The sequence below is a fragment of the Pseudophryne corroboree genome, chromosome 1 (genome assembly GCF_028390025.1).
Source record: "Pseudophryne corroboree isolate aPseCor3 chromosome 1, aPseCor3.hap2, whole genome shotgun sequence".
Classification (NCBI taxonomy): domain Eukaryota; kingdom Metazoa; phylum Chordata; class Amphibia; order Anura; family Myobatrachidae; genus Pseudophryne; species Pseudophryne corroboree.
Window position 1 is genome coordinate 253,989,093 of NC_086444.1, and position 19,080 is coordinate 254,008,172.

The 19,080-nt window shown below is 42.5% G+C and overlaps 1 protein-coding gene across 3 annotated transcripts in view; it reads left to right on the forward strand.

Moving 5' to 3' along the window:
- Positions 1-19,080, forward strand: part of SNCAIP (synuclein alpha interacting protein) — a 449,424-nt gene that overhangs the window by 207,540 nt on the left and 222,804 nt on the right. For all 3 annotated transcript variants that reach the window (XM_063964212.1, XM_063964210.1, XM_063964211.1), the window contains exon 3: positions 3,773-3,877. In XM_063964212.1, the coding sequence (XP_063820282.1) occupies positions 3,818-3,877 (60 nt within the window). In that variant the 5' untranslated portion in view covers positions 3,773-3,817. The remainder of the gene's footprint in view (positions 1-3,772; positions 3,878-19,080) is intronic.

A 19,080-nucleotide genomic window follows, 5' to 3' on the forward strand; every position in this document is an offset into this window, starting at 1 on the left:
TAGGGCCGGCTCAGCTTGGGCAGCAGCAGTATTGCTGGCAGCATCTGCAGGTGGCTATGCACATCTATTCTAAAGTAAATGACATCATCTTTATGGTGTACAAAGGTAATGGCATTATGGCCAAAACTAGATGAATGCAGAATAAAGTCCAGCGTGGAGAAGAGCCCCTGTAATTGGAGGGATTGTATAGCACAGCTTACACACAGGACCAGGGCATGGCAAACTAACAAAATGGACTATCAAACACATGAAAATGATTGCAATAAAGACATATAAAGACATATCGGCTTATTTATTACTAGCCAACGAGACTGAGTACCAGTGGCTTATCATTCAAGGGTGCAGGGTATGCAGTGCACAGGGCCAGTGGGACACCCTTCCGTATATTCATCCGACAGCGCCATCTTTCCGGTGATATGTTTGGAAAGATGGCTAAGAACAAACGCTATCCAAGACTGTGTAAGAGTCTCTGATTTCTTCGGCACATGTGCCATCTTTCTGAATATATCACTACAAAGATGGAACATATATTGTGGAGGGGGTGCGGCGCTGCACGGTGCTGGTGGGGGCTGCTGACATCCCTCCAGCACTTAAAAACCTCCCTGCTTATTGCAACGATTGAAACCTCCTATCCAATAAAATATTGCTGGGGCACTGAGCTCCAGTAAGTGTCTGCTTACCTTTTCCCTTGGTGCACCCATGCAACGGGCACACTTGCTGGAATAAAAATAAAACATTTCAAAATGAAAGAAATACAATTAAAATCATTAAAAAATATTTAAATATTCTCGTGAAAAAAATGCATAATTTAAATAATCATGTTTTTTAATTAATTAACTTCTGTTTCCACTATCTTAATATGGCAAAAGCAGTAAGACTTTACGACCGTGATCTTTGTAGAATAGGCTTTCCTATGCTTCCACATTTTCATTAGAGCTAGGGCTTTTCCTAGTCTGAATAACAGGCCAGTCAGCGAATAGAATACACTCTTGCTGTGTGCTGGGCCTGCTTTGACATGTGGTGCTGTGATGCTGGGAAAGTGGTTACCTCCATATATCTGACCACAAGTGACAACAGGTCTTTTTGTAGAGCCCAGCATTTACTGCTCGCTCACTAATAGGCCAAAAAATGCCTTGTGATTTGTGCATAGGCTTCTGGGATATCTAATTGCACTTCTGATACACAGTAGCATACCTAGAAGATACAAGAGCAGACAGCCATATCTGACGTGAATATGAATGTGAAATTTTGTGTTGCTTTAAGCTCTGAAGAATGTGGGCAACTTCAAGTCCATATGATGCTTGACTCAGACATATAAAACTCAGATTTCCCAAGTTAACCTGAATCTGGATCAATCATCTATAATTATATATTATTATATTGATTCATAACAATTGAAATTAATTTTGTAAACACTGTATGCCCTTGAAAACTCGCTTCACTTTAAAATGTGATGGCTGTCTAGTGTCTACACACAGCGGAAGCAGCTAGTGTAAACTGAATCAATATCAGTTAATGACATACTTGCCTACGCTCCCTCATTCTGCAGGAGACTCCCTGAAATAGAAGCAATCTCCCTGACTCCCTTAATAGTCCAGCAGTCTCCCTGATTGCACCTTAACCCCATTGTGCAGCTGTTACATTCTTGGGGGGGGGGGGGGGGGGGGGGGGAATAAATCACTGATACATACATTCAAATGGGAACATCAGTGCCATTTCCCTGCATTGGTTATAAGACACAATGATCCCTGGCATAGATAAATGGTTTTCTTCTTTTGGCGTAGGAACCTGATTGACAAGTCATCCATTCATCTGTCCCAATCATTGCAGATGTCTTTTATTTATCTTCATAAATCAGTATTTGGGAGATTTTGGGGTGGCAGATTAATTTGTCAGTTCACCAGTAAAGATTACACCTTTGCTGCACTGTACATTTTAAGGTATCGTTTCACAGATCATTACTGTTCTAGAGACAATGTTTTGTTAGACACATTGGTTGTGCGCATGGACTTTGATTTAAAACATACTTACCGACTTTATGACTGCTCTGTCCCGGAGAGAGCAGCCATGTCGGCTCAGCAGGAGGCGGGGCAGTGACGTGATGAGCAGAGGTGGTGGAACAGAGGTGGGGTGGAGGCGTGGCTGATTTATCACGTCATTTAAGCCACGCCCCTGCTGTGTAATGATGCTATTACCAGCATTATACTGCAGGAGGTGTGGCTATGATGACGCGATTAAACAAGAATCACATCATCAACTGCCCGGACCGCCCACTTTACTCGCTAAGTGGGCGGCTGGGCATGGGGAACCCCAGAAATCGGGAGGCTTGCCTGCTCTTCCGTGGGGCCGGAAGGGTCACCCGATTTTCGGGAGCCTCCCGGCCATTCCGGGAGAGTAGGCAAGTATGATTTAAAATGATTCGCAGAAGAATTTCTTTTAGATCCCTACTGGTTAGCTTTGTGGCTCTGAGTTACTGTGAATGCAGTCTACAAAATTTTAGCACCTTTAAACTTTTAGTGTTCCAGCAACAAAACTATGACTGGAGTTCATAAATGTGTAGACAATATAGAGTAAAAAAAAATAACTATCACAGCTGTGCTTAAGTGAGGAAGTCTTAATTGATGTAAATAAAGAAATAACTAATTTAGTAAACTTGACTCATCTGTACTTTCCCTTCCACATAGTCCTGGAGATGTTTATCTTGGAACTCTGTGGTTTATTGTTGGGATAGCCGTTGTGCATCAAGTGTTACCACCTGATGGTAAAATCGTTTGGGGAGGATGGAAATATCTCATTGCCCTTAGGTAGTACACATATGCGACTACCAGCCCCATTTTTTTGCGTTTGGCAGAACCAAATCTTCACCGTTAAAAACAATCGATCTTTGATCACTAAACCTGCCAATGTCCATTCCTTTTTTTTTTCTCTCCTGTGTGACACTGTGTGTGGTGGGATTGCAGGCTTCTGATTTCCCATTTTATAGTGGAGTGCTTAATCATTTTGCCAGTTCCCCTTTTGTTTTGGTGAAGAGGGTGTAGGGTGACGCAAGGGGGTGCAGCAGTATTTAAATCAAATGTGTCCATTAGGTGGTAATGTTGTTTTAATCGTTTTCTTTATTCTGTTATTTTATGTGAAGAAAATATGATTACTTGCCGCATTGGGCATATCATCAAAGGCTACGCATTCTTGGGCCCATTACCTGAGTTTGTCTGTTGTGACAGAGATTGTGAATATTTAAGTTGGTCTGTATTAATAGGGCTGTATTAATATACAGAATTCTGTCACTAATCTAAATATTCTCTAACCAGTTTAAATATTATATACGTGTTATATTATAGTTGTACACATAGATTTACAGTGATACATATAATAATTAAGCTGCCCAGATCCACAAAGAATTCTCTACAGACCATTGTTCTTTAGATCCTCATGCCTAATTTTAGGGGTGCTAGTCATGTCCGTAGGACTTATGCAGAAATGTGATGAGAGTCTCAAAATACATAGAAATCTTATAGCTACCTAACAAGTCTTTCATCTAGGCTAACAACATTTGAGCTGTGTTATGCTCAATTAAGTAGCACTTTAATTTGTTTTTAACAACCATAGAAAAACTATTTGGCTTGCACACAAACATTGATCCTTCTTCTCTCTTTCATGCTACTCTTAGCGCTCAGCAAGGGGTGAAGATGCCGCTGTTATTACTAGGCAGTCTGTCTAAGCACTGAATGTTTTTGAAGTGCAACTCCTCTTGAATTCTTCTTTTCTCTTCTAGGTCCAAGTAACTCTCCTGTCTACACCTAAAAATGAGCATTGAAGAATGATGGAAGCTCCGGAGTACCTCGATTTGGATGAGATCGATTTCAGTGATGATATATCTGTAAGTACATAGACTTTTTCAGTATGTGGCCTGCATGGTATATGGTTACAACTTACAATGCATAAAGAATGCATGAAGTTTAACCTCTTGTAGATATTGGTGGACTGTAGTTTGGTAAAGTTGATGCTGGATTTAAGTCACTGAACAAGACTGCAATATTTCCATGTCTAGTGCTTAGGGAAGCAATCTTTGTCTTTGTGTTGTTTTTTTACGTATCTCCACTGGTGGCTGAGTGGGTGCAACTGGGTGTTTGAAAGCAGTAGAGCCCTTCTGATGTAAGGTGCACTGTACTAGTGTGTAGATTGTTTCATTAAAACATTGCTTTTATTATATAAAATGTAAATTAAGCTGTAAAGAAACTTTTCTAGTGTCATCGAAATACTGTATCTATAATATAATGGGTATAATGTCCATCTTGCAGATGCACATTAGAGTTAAGGCGAGGACCTGCCTAAGCCTCTTTTCCCTTTACCCCAATACCTGCAAAGGAAAGGAGGCAGAGAGAGAGAGAGAGAGAGAGAGAGAGAGAGAGAGTGAGATAGCTACAGGAGAAGGGCAGAGATGAGAGAAAGAGAGATGAATGAGACAGAGATGAGAGAGAGAGAGATGGTGGAGGATTGAAAGAGACAGGCTGGAACAGAGATGATAGAAAGTTGGAAGGGGGAAAGAGATGATAGAGACAGGTTTGGACAGATAATAGAGAGAGCAAGAGAGAGAGGGAGGGAGGGAGGGAGAGAGAGAGAGAGAGAAATGCCCCAGGGGTGACAGAGATGAGAGAGAGACATATGGGGGCCACAGATGACAGAGACAGGCAGGGAGAGGGGAGCAAAGAAGAGAGAGAGATAAGAGGGCTAGAGCAGAGATTTTCAACCTTTTACAACTCGCGGCACACTGCAAAAATATTTAAATATTGCCAAGGCACACTCAAATATAATGGTGATGCATGGTGCAGTTGCGTGTCCTAGGACGTCATGTCGCAGCTTCTCCCTAGGTAATGCCTGAGCCACATCTGAGAATGCAAGAAGAGCCCAACACTGCCCGGGCCCAAAATTAGAACTGGCTCTGCAACCCACCAGTATTGATCATTCCAGGGTCTCAGTAGCGGCAAAACACTGACTGGCCTGGCTGTCAGCGATGGATTGGAGGATAACATCACTGTGAAGTTTCCCGGGAGGCCGATCGTACTTGGGGACGAATGGTGCATGTGGCTCCGCCCAGTCACGTGTGTAGTTCTGCCCATAACTGCACGTCACTCACAACTCGGCCAGGAGGCCTGTAGGACAGTGGGTGCTGAATGTGGAATGCAGTCTCAACTGTGGCCCCGCTCACAGACACGAGTCACTGAATTTTGGGGCTGCCACTGACTGCTGCATGTGGTTTCTCAGCCCAGTTGCACATGTGGCTCCGCCCACTCACACTGACAGCGGCAGCTGTCAGCAATATACATGCAGCTCCGAGGAGCTCTGAGCTTGCTCTCGCGAGATCAGAAGCTCAGAGCTGCTCAGAGCTGCACGTATGACACACGCCACCTTGCTAGCCAGCCACTGCACAATGTACAGGCAGTGCCGTGCATACTGATAGGAGACTGCCTAGCTGACCCACGACACCGGACGCTGCACCTCCCACATGTCCATCTTCCCCCGTCTCACTCCCATAGCGCTCAGCACTGTGATGTCTCTCCTGCTGCGCGGAGAAGACAAGTTTCCCAGCCCCTGTAAAGAGTAACTGACACAGTGGTCTCACTGCTGCTGAGGCCATGCAGGGCGGAGGGGTTACCGTGGCCTCTTGGGCCCCCGAGCTGGAGGACATCCGAGTGAGGCTGGTCACGCTAGATGGAGGCTGAGGAGGACAACAAGAGGCCCAGTGATATATAGTGAACACTTGCAGAAGTTCTTCAAATACATGTAACATTCTAGATGAGGACGTTTTGCTGCTTGGGTGCCTAGCAGCACTCACCGTGCGCAGGAAGGTCACCAACATCTACAAGATTGTACTGATCCCCAGCTCCAAGCACATTGCCAAGATCGGAAAGCAGGGTGAGTGCCCCAGGGCTCTGCAGGCAGGGGGAATTATAAGAGGGATCCCTGAAATAGAGACTAAAAGAAGGGATCACTAATGGGACAATTGAAAGTAAAAACTGGGGTTCACTGAAAGGGACAATGGGGACCAAAAGCAGGGAACACTAAAGGGACAATGGGGAATAAAAGGAGGGAACTCTTAAGGGACATTGGTGGACTTAGTCTTTCCCACAGCTCAGGGATGAGGACAGTACCAACCACAGCTGACAGCACAGGATGCTGAAGTGTAGTTTTGGGATCCAATGACTATGGGCTGCTTCGGTTTATTCTATTTTATTCTATTTAAATCCCAGATTTATCAAGCCTTGCAGAGTGATAAATAGCATGGTGATAAAGTACCAACCAATTAGCTCCTAACTGTCCTTTTTTAAACACAGCCTGTAACATGGCATTTAGGAGCTGATTGGCTGGTACTTTATCACTGTACAATTTATCACTCTCCAAGGCTTAATAAATCTGGGCCATAATAATGTAGTTATCCCGCCCACTTTTGTGTTGGCTCCGCTATGGTTGATTTAGTGCCGCCTACGTGAGGCCACTTCCAGAAATTTTTCCAGGGCCACTTTTAGTCCCCAGTCCGTCCCTGCTGGCTGTGCTTTTATGGCGGCACACCTGGAGACTGCTCAGGGCACACTAGTGTGCCACGGCACAGTGGTTGAAAAACACTGGGCTAGAGGGTGGACAGAGATGAGAGATAGAGAGACAAAGAGGAAGGGCAGCAATGAAAAAAAGATGAAGGGGAAACAGATATAAGAGAGAATGGTGATGAGGCACAGGGATGGGAAAGAGAGGGAAAACAGATTAAAAAAAAAAAAAAACTGCAATGTCGGGCACTATAGCTAGTGAATGTCAAGTCCAAAATATAAGTAAAAAATAAAGAAATAATCTAAAAAGCAGGAAAGGTTGTTAGTACAAAAAGAAAGAAATAATGTGGAAAGTAAGAAAAGTTGTGTTTAATATCTACCTCTTGGCTGATTAATACTAATATCTTCTTTATTTCATAATCATATTCCATAACTCTATGTGTACATTTTGTTAGTCTTCCTCTAATTTATTGGTATCCATTTGAATGAAAAACACTCTTACAGTATATGTAGCCAATTCTAATATTTGGGGTATCTTTTATAGGTGCAGATTTAATGAGTGATATGCTTGTTATCACTCATTACAAATGTTAAATGATGCTCCAGCCAATCAGCTGTGAACTGTCATGTGTTTGAAAAATGTCATTTAGGAGCTGATTGGTTGGAGCACGATTTAACATTTGTAACAAGTGATAACTAGAATTATCACTCGTTGTTAAATCTGCACCATTGTTAGCTTGCTTTGGCTGCTTTAAAACAACTTTATCTGTGGACACAGCTATTGTATAAGTTAAAATTTAATATATATTAGTAGTTTCTATGTTGCCATCTTCATGCTGTAGCGAAGTAAGAAAATAAAGGCTGCATTGCTCCTGTTAGTGAACTCACGTGTTACAATAACTTGCAGGAGCATTGTTTTACTATAGACTTAAGGGTCTATGTACTAAGAAATGAAAATACAAGTGGAGAGAGATAAAGTACCAACCAATCAGCACCGAACTGTTATTTTTCAAACCGAGTTAGGAGCTCAGTGGCTGGTACTTTATCTCTCCACTTTATGTATATCCAAGTCTGTATCCTACCCTAACATGAGTGCGACATTGGCAGAGTGCCATGTAAATTTCATTTTCCATATATTCACTCTCTTTTGGAGAGGTTTATTTCATTTGTTTTTAATAATTAGAAGAAAAGGAACTGACTGTAGTTTAATTGGTAAAAATTATCTATTTCTTACTTTACTTTTTTTGATATAGCACATGTGTGCATATGTGCAGAGATCAGCTACAGCAGGGGGGTACTGATGATCAGTCCCACCCTGACCCACGCTCCGCTGCGTTCTGCTATAAGGTGAGGGGACCGGCCTATGTTGGGGAAGTAACGGGGGTCATCTTTTGTTACTGGGGATGGGTAGATGGCTGCCCAATTTTGACTGGGGGGAGGGGTGGATATATTTAAAATAATGAGTTTGCCTATTGCCGTGCATATGTATCATTCTTGTGTGTATTGAATAATGGTCCTAATTCAGATTGGAACACTGCTGATTGACAGGCAGAGGCTCTAGAGGGGTGGGAGGGGGCATGCCAGCGACATTGCTTCGGCATTGGGGGGTGCAGTCAGGATAACGCAGACGTGTCCGTTTGTGGGGCGTTCCACTGCGGCTGTGTGAGGTCATACGCAGCCACTGCGATCCTTAACATGGCAGGTAGCCATCAGCTAGGCTGCATAGGCAGAGGGCTACTCGATAGATGCAAAAGAATTGCTGCTGTGCGATGCTTTCGCATGTCTGTGGGGAGGCTGTATCCGGCATGCGGGGTGGACTTGCCCTGTGCTGGGCATCCCCCCGTATGTCAGAGTTATAGTTCGTAGATGTGCATTTTTTTGCACATCTACGTTCAAGTCCGAATGAGGCCCAATGTATCATACATACTTGTGGTGATTTACACAATTACATTTCATTTGGAAATAATCAATGAACGGTATAGTGACACATAGGGAGGTGCAGGGCACTAAACGGTGGGAGCCTTTTGACACGAGGTGAGGGTGGTGGCTGGGACACTGGGATCTATTACCACTAGGGGGTAGGGCTTGATAATATATAATTTAAATACTTTTCAAATTTTTATTAAATAAGAAAACCCTAACAATTTCTGAGCGGTTTTTATAAAAAACAAAAACAAATGTCAGTTAAGTGGTTAAGGGTTTCTGGGGTATGGTTGGGTGGGCTCCATCCATTTCAGGTTGTCAGACTGAGAGCAGACTGATTAGTAACTGCACCTGAAAGAGGCTGATATACATTAAGGTATGTCAAGGCTTTACTAGGTGTCTCACTACCTGAGGAAACAGAGGCAGCAGTCTTGTTATGAGACACTGAGATTTACTGACAATGAGTACTGTGCATATGCATGCAGTATGTTTGTGGTAGGGGCATTAGGTCCTACCACTTCTTTGAGGGAATCTGTATTGTTTAGTTAGTTCCCAGACAGGCAAGGATTTTTTTTTATGTTTTAGATTTTCTGTACTGCACAATAAACTATCTTTGGCTAGATTGCATGAAAACCCTGGACTGGTGTACTGTTTCCTGGCTGCTGTGTGTTTGAAAGTGCCCATTTACCCTAGAAGAGGGCATTCCTACCTTGATCTCCTTGCAGTTACCATTTAATGGTTTCTATTTGTTGCAACAGTCTCAATTTGTACAGGGCATAAATATGGTATCACTGTTCACCCATTTAAGCTGGTTTAGTATAATAGTCTTGTGTATGATGGTCTCCATTGTGCTGGCCATGTCAGTGTTCTCTGATGTTAGCTAGTGTGGGAGTGCTGGGTGGCTTTCTGAGAGTATATGGAACCTCCAGTGCACAAAGAGGGAGCAACTGTTGTCACCCCTCATAGATTGCTGTAGCCTGTTTACGTTCACCACTCCTGTTAGATCAATCGGGCGACAAGCAGGAAGTTTTTTCAGCGGGTTATAACAAGGACATCAATCGTAGCATGTACCAAGTATATCCAGGCAATATGTTACACATCCAGAGGGTGCTCAGGAACGTTATTCCCATAGGTTATTACTGTGCAGCAGATAAATGCTATAAAGATCAACATGTTTCGTTCTCTCCCAGAACTTTTCTTTCTTGGATTTACTTGGTATATACATGTTTCATCTTTTTTGTTGTATCTGTATTTGCCAGACAATCTACTGCCTACTGTATATACGGGTTCAGTAGGATATCCCGGCGGTGAAGAGACCGACACCAGGATCCCAACAGCTGGAATACCCGTGGCGAGCGCAGCGTGTCCCCTCACGGACTCGCTGCGCTCGCCACGCTTTGGGCCCGGTGTTGACCTTTGGTCACCACAAGGTTCTATTCCCCCTAGTGGGGTGGCGTGGACCACTTCCCGAGTGGGGATTCCGGGCGGCAGTCAGGATTCCGACCGCTAGCATGTCACCGGGTGTCAGGATTCCGGCGTCGGTATCCTGACCGCCGGGATCCCGACAGCCGGGATCATGACTGCATACCATATATCCGACTACCAGTAAAAAAATTGGTCAATAATTTATATTTTCATATACTGTACATTTTTATCATATTATTAACATTTTTCTAGTGCTGGGATTTGAAGTAACCAGTGAGGAATCAGCTTTGTATTATTTCATTTTTTTCCTTATCCTTTTCTATTGTACATATTGAAGAACAAAGACTGTAAGTATCAGCTGTTCTCTTTTTGTCATGATGTCCTAATACATTGCTAGACATATACTACAGGAACTAATCTTATATTATACATTTTTAGGACTTCTAGCTGATTGCTATTAAAACAAATCCTGACCTGCAATTCACCCCAAGGGCAGACTTTTGGAAAATATAATCAGATTGTGTAGAATGTGTCTGCCACACATCACTAATATTCCATTGCTATTCCAATGTAAACATTCAGGTCGGTTTACCTGCTCCGGCATTCCTAAATGATTTTATTGGTGCTTTCTTCAAATTAGACCTTGAGGCAGCTAACCTCATATAGTAACTGAACTAAGCCTAGACAGAAACCTTCTCCTGATTCAGGATCTCTAAGTGGTTTTGAACATGGAACAAATTATTTTGCCATATCCTGATTTCAGCCTGTACAGACACACTGCAACATATACTGTAGGTTATATCTATAAATTGGGGATTTGAATAAAGAACATTTTTATTAGTATAGAAGCGGAAAAATGTTGCTTATTATTTTGAATCCATATGGAAAATAAAAGTTTAATTTTGTTACTTTGATTATAGTTTAGTTGCAAGTTTATAAATATCAGCAACTGACATTTAAAAAAAAAAATAGCCTGAAATACGAAAGGGTTAAAGTGATCTTGTAAAATATTTAACTAACCATGTGATAGTGCAGTCCCTGAGATCCTCTTACTGCTCAGTGATATGCAGAAATGCTGTGTACACTGTGGTTGATTCCACACAGGTCCTCATTCAGATCCTTTGGATCTGCTTCCTGATGTGCAAAGTACCGATGTTCTATACTTAGCGCATGCGCAGAACCAGTTCTGTGCATGTGCAAATGGGTCCTGCAATGTAAGAAGCAATGGCATCAGACTGTCAGTGATTGACAGTCTGATGCCTTTTTGGGGGTTGGCAGGGGGTGGCTACAGCCTTCGTTTGGGGGAAAAAGAGGTGTGTCGCCGCCATTTGGGTGGAAGGTAGAGGCCAAGGATCACTACTGCAGCAGGAGATGGCTACCTGTAATAGACACCTCCTTCTGCATTACCACCCAGAGCTATCGCTGCTGCTAACAAGGAAGCAGCAGTGATAGCCACTCCGTCCACATCTGAGTTAGCTCCACATAGGCATGAACAGTTATGTCAAATACATTTTAAAGGCACACTACAGCCTGCCTACTGTGCTTTGCAGTTTTAGCTTTTTGATCCTTACAAGTAACAGTTTTTTAAATTCTTTTTACAATAAAAAAAAAGCATTTAATGAAAGTAAACATAAACATATAACCAAAGCATTATAGTCTCCTTTCCCAGACTGTCCAAGATAGGAGAGAGTGAGTAGAGCAGCCCCTGGGATTTGGTCACTTCCCCAGAGAAGTATGCGGTAGATGGGCTTGATGCAGTTCACATGGAAACACACAATGGTGGCCCCGCCCTCTACTAAACAATGCCACAAATAGCATCATTATACAGCAGGGGGCGGAGCCACAATGACACGATTCACAGTGTGATACCCCCCTGCACTCATTGGTATCCGGTCTTTAGGTCGACAACACTTAGGTCTACACTCTTTAGATCGACCACAATTGGTCAACATGCATTAGGTCGACATAGCAAAGGTCGACACATGAAAAGGTCGACATGAGTTTTTCAGTTGTTTTTTTTTTGAACATTTTCATACTTTATGATCTACGTGGACTATGATTGGGAATAGTAACCTGTGCCGAGCGCAGCGGAGCGAGGCACCTTGCCCCAAGCATGGCGAGCGAAGCGATCCATGCGAGAGGACACGGTGCACTAATTGGGGTTCCCGGTCACTTTGTAAAGAAAATGACCCTTTAAAAAAAAAAAAACCTAATGTCGACCATTTTCCATGTCGGCCATTTTCCATGTTGACCTAATAACCGTGTCGACCTAGTCACTGTTGACCAATAGTGGTCGACCTAATGACTGTCGACCTAGTTACTGTCAACCCAGCGATCCACACCCCACTCACTACCTTGGCCTCCCCTCTAACATATGCCGGGAAGCCTAGGTAACCAAAAGAAGATGTCAGATTCCGAATACATAATAGCAGAAACAGAATGTGACCCCAGCTTTTTGTGAAATAAAAAAGTTTGGAAATCTGTGTTTATTAGAAAAGCGAGAAGCGGCATCAGTAGCAGTTTCTGTTGGCAGCGAGTTAATACTCTGTATTTTGATTCATATTTTGGAGGGGGAGGAAATGATTCATCACAGCTGCAGTAGAATGTACGGGAAATCCTGAAAGGTGCATTTTAAATGTATACACTTCATGTGAAAATTTTAATGATTGGGTTAGTTGTACTTTAAATTGTCTGGTTCATTCTCAATTGCTGCAGATTTCTGTCTGTTGTCTTGGGCATAATATCTACAGTAAAACATATCAAATGCCATAAAAGCATTGATGTAATGTCTTAAAAGCAATGTATAAATCCGTTCCAAAGAAGTCTATTTGCTGTACTTAATGCAAGTATAACATCCCTGATGTGTATTGTGAACGTAAAATAGGCCGGTGTGAACTGAAGGGCTCCTAGGCTTTATTACACAAGAGGGGTTTTTGGTGGTGAATTGACCTTAAATACTAAATGCTTCCCACAAAAATGTAGGCAGGAAAGCTGTTTTCTAAGCACTGAATGGCTTCCTTTTTCCTTCAATTGACACATCACTTTCTACAACTTCCTTTCAAACTACATTGTAGCTATTGTTCTCAGCGAGAAGGTTGGTTTAGTGCATAGAAGGCTAAATCTGCAGAGTGATGTGTTCTGCTCTGTTACATTATTCAAGATGAGGAGAGACACTTTGTAAAATAAAGTTATTGCCTCTATAACATTCTCACATAATCCTAGCTTTCGCTTTTCTCTCATTATAATAGCACACTTGGACCTGTTAACAATCAGATTGCTAAAAGGAAAGGGAATGCTTTTAGCATATGGTACAATGCATGTGCTGAAACTGTTAACCCTCTTCATCCATGCAAAAACAAAACACCTTTCAATACTTAAGCAAGAACTTGTTGAATTACTGTACTAGACACTGAGATTCCATTTCCTGCAGCCTTTTCCACACAACGTGCTCATACGTATGTACATCTGGACAGGAATGGGTCAACGCTACCGGGAAGAAAAGTGTCAACTGTACATGAGATACAGACACAACAATTTGTTTACGGAAAATAGGAAAATCAGGGAAACAAAGGAGGAATACTCTGTGTGGAAATGTTGTGCGTTCTCCTGAACGTAGAGCTGAGTCTGGTGACTAGTGTACAAAATGGGCAGTATACAATGTAGAGTCCAGTCTCACAACTTGTACAGTCTTCATTCTAGAGGCCAAAGTACAGTAGTGTAGAGCTCTATTGCTAACACCTCTTATGTTTCTTCTACTTGCATATACCAGATGCCGTTACCTCAAGCAACCCCATTTATTGATAGCATTCTGGTGGCTCTTTCTGTAGTGATTTCACTGTAGAAAAATGAAGAAAAGTTCTATCAGCAATACGATTGAGGCTAGTGGAGGTTCTTGCACCTGCTGACCCATGTCAGCAGGTGCCCAAGTTCTTAAAGTTGAACCATAAATGTGTTAAGTACAGGACTATTTACTAACATGTGTCGATAGCAAAGAGATTCTACAGAATCAATTATCGTATCATGGGTCTGATTCAGATGCGGTCACAACTTCGATGGTGTCACAACTGAGCGATTATCGGTAGACTGCATGCTTTGTGGCCCACATGCTAAGATACCTTTTCGATGCTGCTCTCAGTACGGAATCAGTCGCAGAGTGAGTTACAGGAAAAGGCCATTTGGAGGAGGTAATGGGGAGTGTCTGCAAAAACGCAGGCGTGTCATGAACATATTTGGGGCGTGTCTCGGCGTGCAAATCAAATCTCGTACGCATAAAACACAGTGCCAGCGCCATAGCTCCTGTAGCCATGGAGGCACTCAAGTAGTCAAAGTTCCTTACATTTGCATTGTAATTACGATGGAGTACGCAGTTGCGATGGCTCAGTAGGCGTCTCTGTGCACTAGTGGGCGACTGCTACACTTGCAATGCGTTGCAGTTCCATCTCTGAAAGGATCTCTGCTGCGTCAGCATTGCTACCGCATCTGATCACAGTGGCAAACGCAGGATTTGCATGGGGGGGTTTCCAGAACTGGGCGGAGCCAATCACGGGGGTGGGGACTGAGGTGACCCAGTATATGCTGGGTCCGTAAAACTAGTGTGTTTGTGTGTGTGTGTGTGTGTGTGTGTGTGTGTATATATATATATATATATCTACACATATATATATATATATATATATATCTACACACACACATATATATATATATATATACATATACACACACACATGCATATACACTGGTGGTCTTCAGTATGCCGGCGGTCGGGCTCCCGGCGACCAGCATACCGGCGCCGGGAGCCTGACCGCCGGCATACCGACACTTATTCTCCCTCGTGGGGGTCCACGACCCCCCTGGAGGGAGAATAGAATAGTGTGGCGCGCGTAGCGTGGCGAGCGCAGCGAGCCCGCAAGGGGCTCATTTGCGCTCGCCACACTGTTGGTAAGCCGGCGGCCGGCCTCCCGGCGCCGGTATGCTGGTCGCTGGGAGGCCAGCCACCGGGAGATCGTAGTGAACCCATATACACATATACATAGCATATTAAACATGCATACATATATATATATATATACACACACATACAGTACACATATATATACACATGTATATATATATATCATATGTGTGTGTGTGTGTGTGTGTGTTTATATGTATGTATGTATGTATGTATGTATATACATGTGTATATATGTAGGCACATGGATATATATGTACTATAATTAAAATAAAGTAAACTTTTATTGCACTTGCAAGTGCCACCAGGAAGACAGCAGGCTGCAGAGGACGCTAGACAGTCATTAATAATACTCATGCAGCTAAAAAAAAAAAAAAAAAATTTTTTTTTTTTTTTTTTTAGTGGAGGGGGGGTTTCTGGGTACTCGGAAACCCCCCCTGGGTGCGCCACTGGATCAGGCCCCATATTTGAGGGAGAGACAAAGGTTGTCTATAATCAGTGCACTACGAGAGGGCAGAAAAATATAAAACAACCTTTATATGTTATAACTAAAGGGTAAATCCTTTTTGTTGGATAGTAGGACAAAAAAAATATGTTTACCAAATTGTAATATAAAGAAATATGCTCAAAGATATAGAAATGATTGACTTAAAAAAAAGGCTGCAGTACATGTAAATTCTATAATAACTCCCTGTATGTGGAGGAGGGTGTGGACGGCTATAGTGGATTGCCGCTTCACAAGTAAAAATGATTAATTGTTGATCAATGTGGGTTGTATGATGGTCATTGAAGTGATCTAACTGGCTTTGTAATTAATTTGTTGTAGTTTTTGTGGTAAATCTATGCAGGATTTAGCAGTCTATGGGGCATATGCATCAATGCTTTCAGAGAGATAAAGCACAAGCCAGTCAACTCCTGACTGCCATGTTATAGGCTGTGTTTGAAAAATGACAGGAGCTGATTGGTTGGTACTTTATCTCTCTCCAATTGTGGATACATACTGTATGCCCCTATGACGTGGTAGATTATATAGTGGTCCTCATAAGAGTGGTTTTAGCAACACATTAGTATACAAAAAAAGTATGCAATTAATTATAAAGCACTTCAAGTAAAAAGTGTGTTAAGATTAAGCTGTCTGTAGTGGCAGCAGTATAAACGCCAGTTTTAATAACTGAGGCATCAAAGATTATATCAGAAGTTGTATTTACAAAACATTAGTCCCTTTTTAGTCACAATTTGTATATACAATAATTAAGTATAATATAATATCGTACCTCCCAACTATCCCGATTTTGGCGGCGCAGTCCAGTTTTTCACTGACTTTCCCACCCGCGTGCCGCTGTCCCACCCGGACCTGTCCCAGAGCAGGAGGTGAATGCGCACAGCGTCTATTCACTGACAGAGAGTAAAGGAAATGCGGGGTGGCTCGCTATCGCGGCACGTGCCGCGTGCCCCCACGTGCCCCCTAATTTCAGGACCTTGCCTCCGGTGAACGAAGATGTCCCTGCTCGGAGAATTATTAAAGTTGAGAGGTATGTAATATTTCACTAGAAATCTCACTTGTGCTGGTGTGATCATTTATTAATTTGTAGCTTAAATGATATAGAGTCCCACTGAAATGAAATGCATCTGTTCCTACCAGACTAGTTGTGGTCTACTAGGAATATTGTGCCAGAGTCTACTGTGCATGCACAGGTCTCCGGAAACATGGCATCCGCCATGTTCCGGAAACCAATTTGACTACTGAGCTCGATGCTGGACTCCGGAAAGGTACGTATTAAATTATGGGTGCAGTGTGGCCCCCCTTCCTGGACCCAGGGGCCTGTGTGCACTGCACACATTGCACCCATTATAGAAACTCCAATGACTACAGGTGGTACAGCATTTGTGTGCTACATGCAAGAGAAGCCAGTGTTTACCTTGCATGCAGAAAACATAAATGTATTTGCACCCCTTGAATTGCACTGAAAAATGGTTTGTTCCATGTGCTGAGTTACAGTAGTTTGTCCCCACCAGTGACAAACCCATGCACAGTGGACTGAAAGCCTGCACTTGGGTTTCATAATTTACTTCAAACCAAGAGGTCTATTCATGAAGCAAAAAGTGTAGAGAAGTGAGCCAGTGGAGAAGTTGCCCATGGCATCCAATCAGATGCTACATATAATTAAATAGAATGCATTTTATTAATTATATCTCAACACTGGTTGCCATGGGCCATGGGCAACTTTTCACTGGCTCACTTCTCCGCTCTTTTCACTGCTTCATGAATAGACCCCCCAGAAAGAAAATTAAAAAAGTTAAATACTGTAGGAGGCTTGGGACGACATGCGACTGGCGATTGCTAAATCCTCTGTTTCCACTCGCATTAAAAACATACCCTAAAAAACAATCTCTTAAAAGTTTACCTCTGCCTCACCCCTCTGCTGGAAAAACTATGGCCCCCGGGATACTCTCACTCATGTCTGGTGGACCTGTCCTGTGCTTTGTTCTTTTTAGACTTCTGTTCATACTCTCCTAACTGACCTATTTAAAACTCAAATACCGAAAGATCTGTGGATCTTTCTCAGTAACCCTCTTCCTGATCATTGCAAACCCTCCGTCAATTTACTGTCCCACATACTAGTCGCTCCTAAGAGCTTAATTGCTCGTTACTGGAAGAACCTCCTTCCATCATCCCTTTCTGCCCTGAAATTGCATATAGCGACAATGGAAAATATTCTCTCCATGACAGAAGCCACATGATCACTCTGGTACGGGCCCCTTGGCTCTCTAATGAAGACATCCCTTCCCTTTTGCTTCCTGCACCCGCCACCTCTGTTTGACACATGAATGATGGGATGGTAAGCTTTATTTGCTCCTATTCTTTCTTGTCAAACGTCTCCTATTTGTTATTTTCATCTCACTTATCTTCGTCTTCTATAACGTGTTGGACCCCCTTTTTTCCCTAATACTTTCTGTTCAACATCTAATGTTCTTTATGGTACTTTTTCCTGTAGGCTTGTTCCCCTTGTGCCCTACCATCCCCCCTATTCCCCTATGTATGCACTATTTTCCATTCAATGTACTAGTTCATATTGTTTACAATTGTATTAATCCTACCTACAAAAATAACTTGTATTGCTGATTATACCTGATTTTTGCCTACTGGTAGGAGCTCTCTAATAAAGAATTCTGAAAGCCCCTAAATAAATAATTAAATAAACAAATTAAAATGATTTAAAAAAAACAGAACAAACATATTAAACAATAATAAATAATTAAACAAGTAATTTTATAGATTTTTTTATAATAAAAGAAACATAAAGCATTTTTCTTTGTCATTATCTTCTGTTATCTGAGATGAGGGTTAAAGAGGGTTGCTGTGATCCCTGTGATTTCGTCTTGTTTTGCTTGGGGTCGCTTTCTGCTCTTTTATAGATAGGGAGAAGCCCTCACACGTGTTTCCACTAGAGAAAGGTCTTATCTGCTTTTACTACATAGTCCCATTAATCTTAAAGTAAAGACTAGTTTGGAGAAAACTAACCTACGCAATAGGATGGACTTCTATTCTTTTGCATTATGCCAGTAATTTAGGTGACTCAAAAACTGTAAAACAATATCTTATCCTCAAATGAATGGAATTATTACGGGGACTGGCAAAGTTCAGATATTTTTACTTCTGGATATTCCTGACATCATGTCCTGCACACACTTTTACAACTGCTACAGAGGAAGTGAGTGTTTATATATTATTATGCAATGTTGTATAGAGAATATTTATATATTGGCCTCAATTTCTGCCCTTGTGGAGTTTACAATCTATATTTCCTGCTACAGTATACACAAAAGGGTTCATTTCATTAGAAGCCAAATAATCTGCTAGAATGTTTTGGGAATGTTGTAGGAAACTCACACAAACACAGGGACAGGCAAAGTCCTCATTGGATGGAATCAAGCTCATGGCCCCACTGTTGTGAGGCAGCAATCAGTGCCATGACAGGGCTGCTTTGCGCCCTGTGCTGGCCATGTCCCCAACCACGCCCTTTGGCCAGTAGTGACATAAAGGAGGTGGGGGTGCCATGAACGATGATTTCACGTAGGGGACGGGGCCACTAGCGCCTGTAACTGCAGCATTGCCCAAAGTGTCCTCAGAAAGCTCCGTGTGGCTGCAGAGACTTCAAGGTGTCTGTCTAGGGTTTCTAAAAGACACTCTGACTGGCACTTCAGTTGAGAACCTGGCTGCAAAGTGTAATTTAAGACATC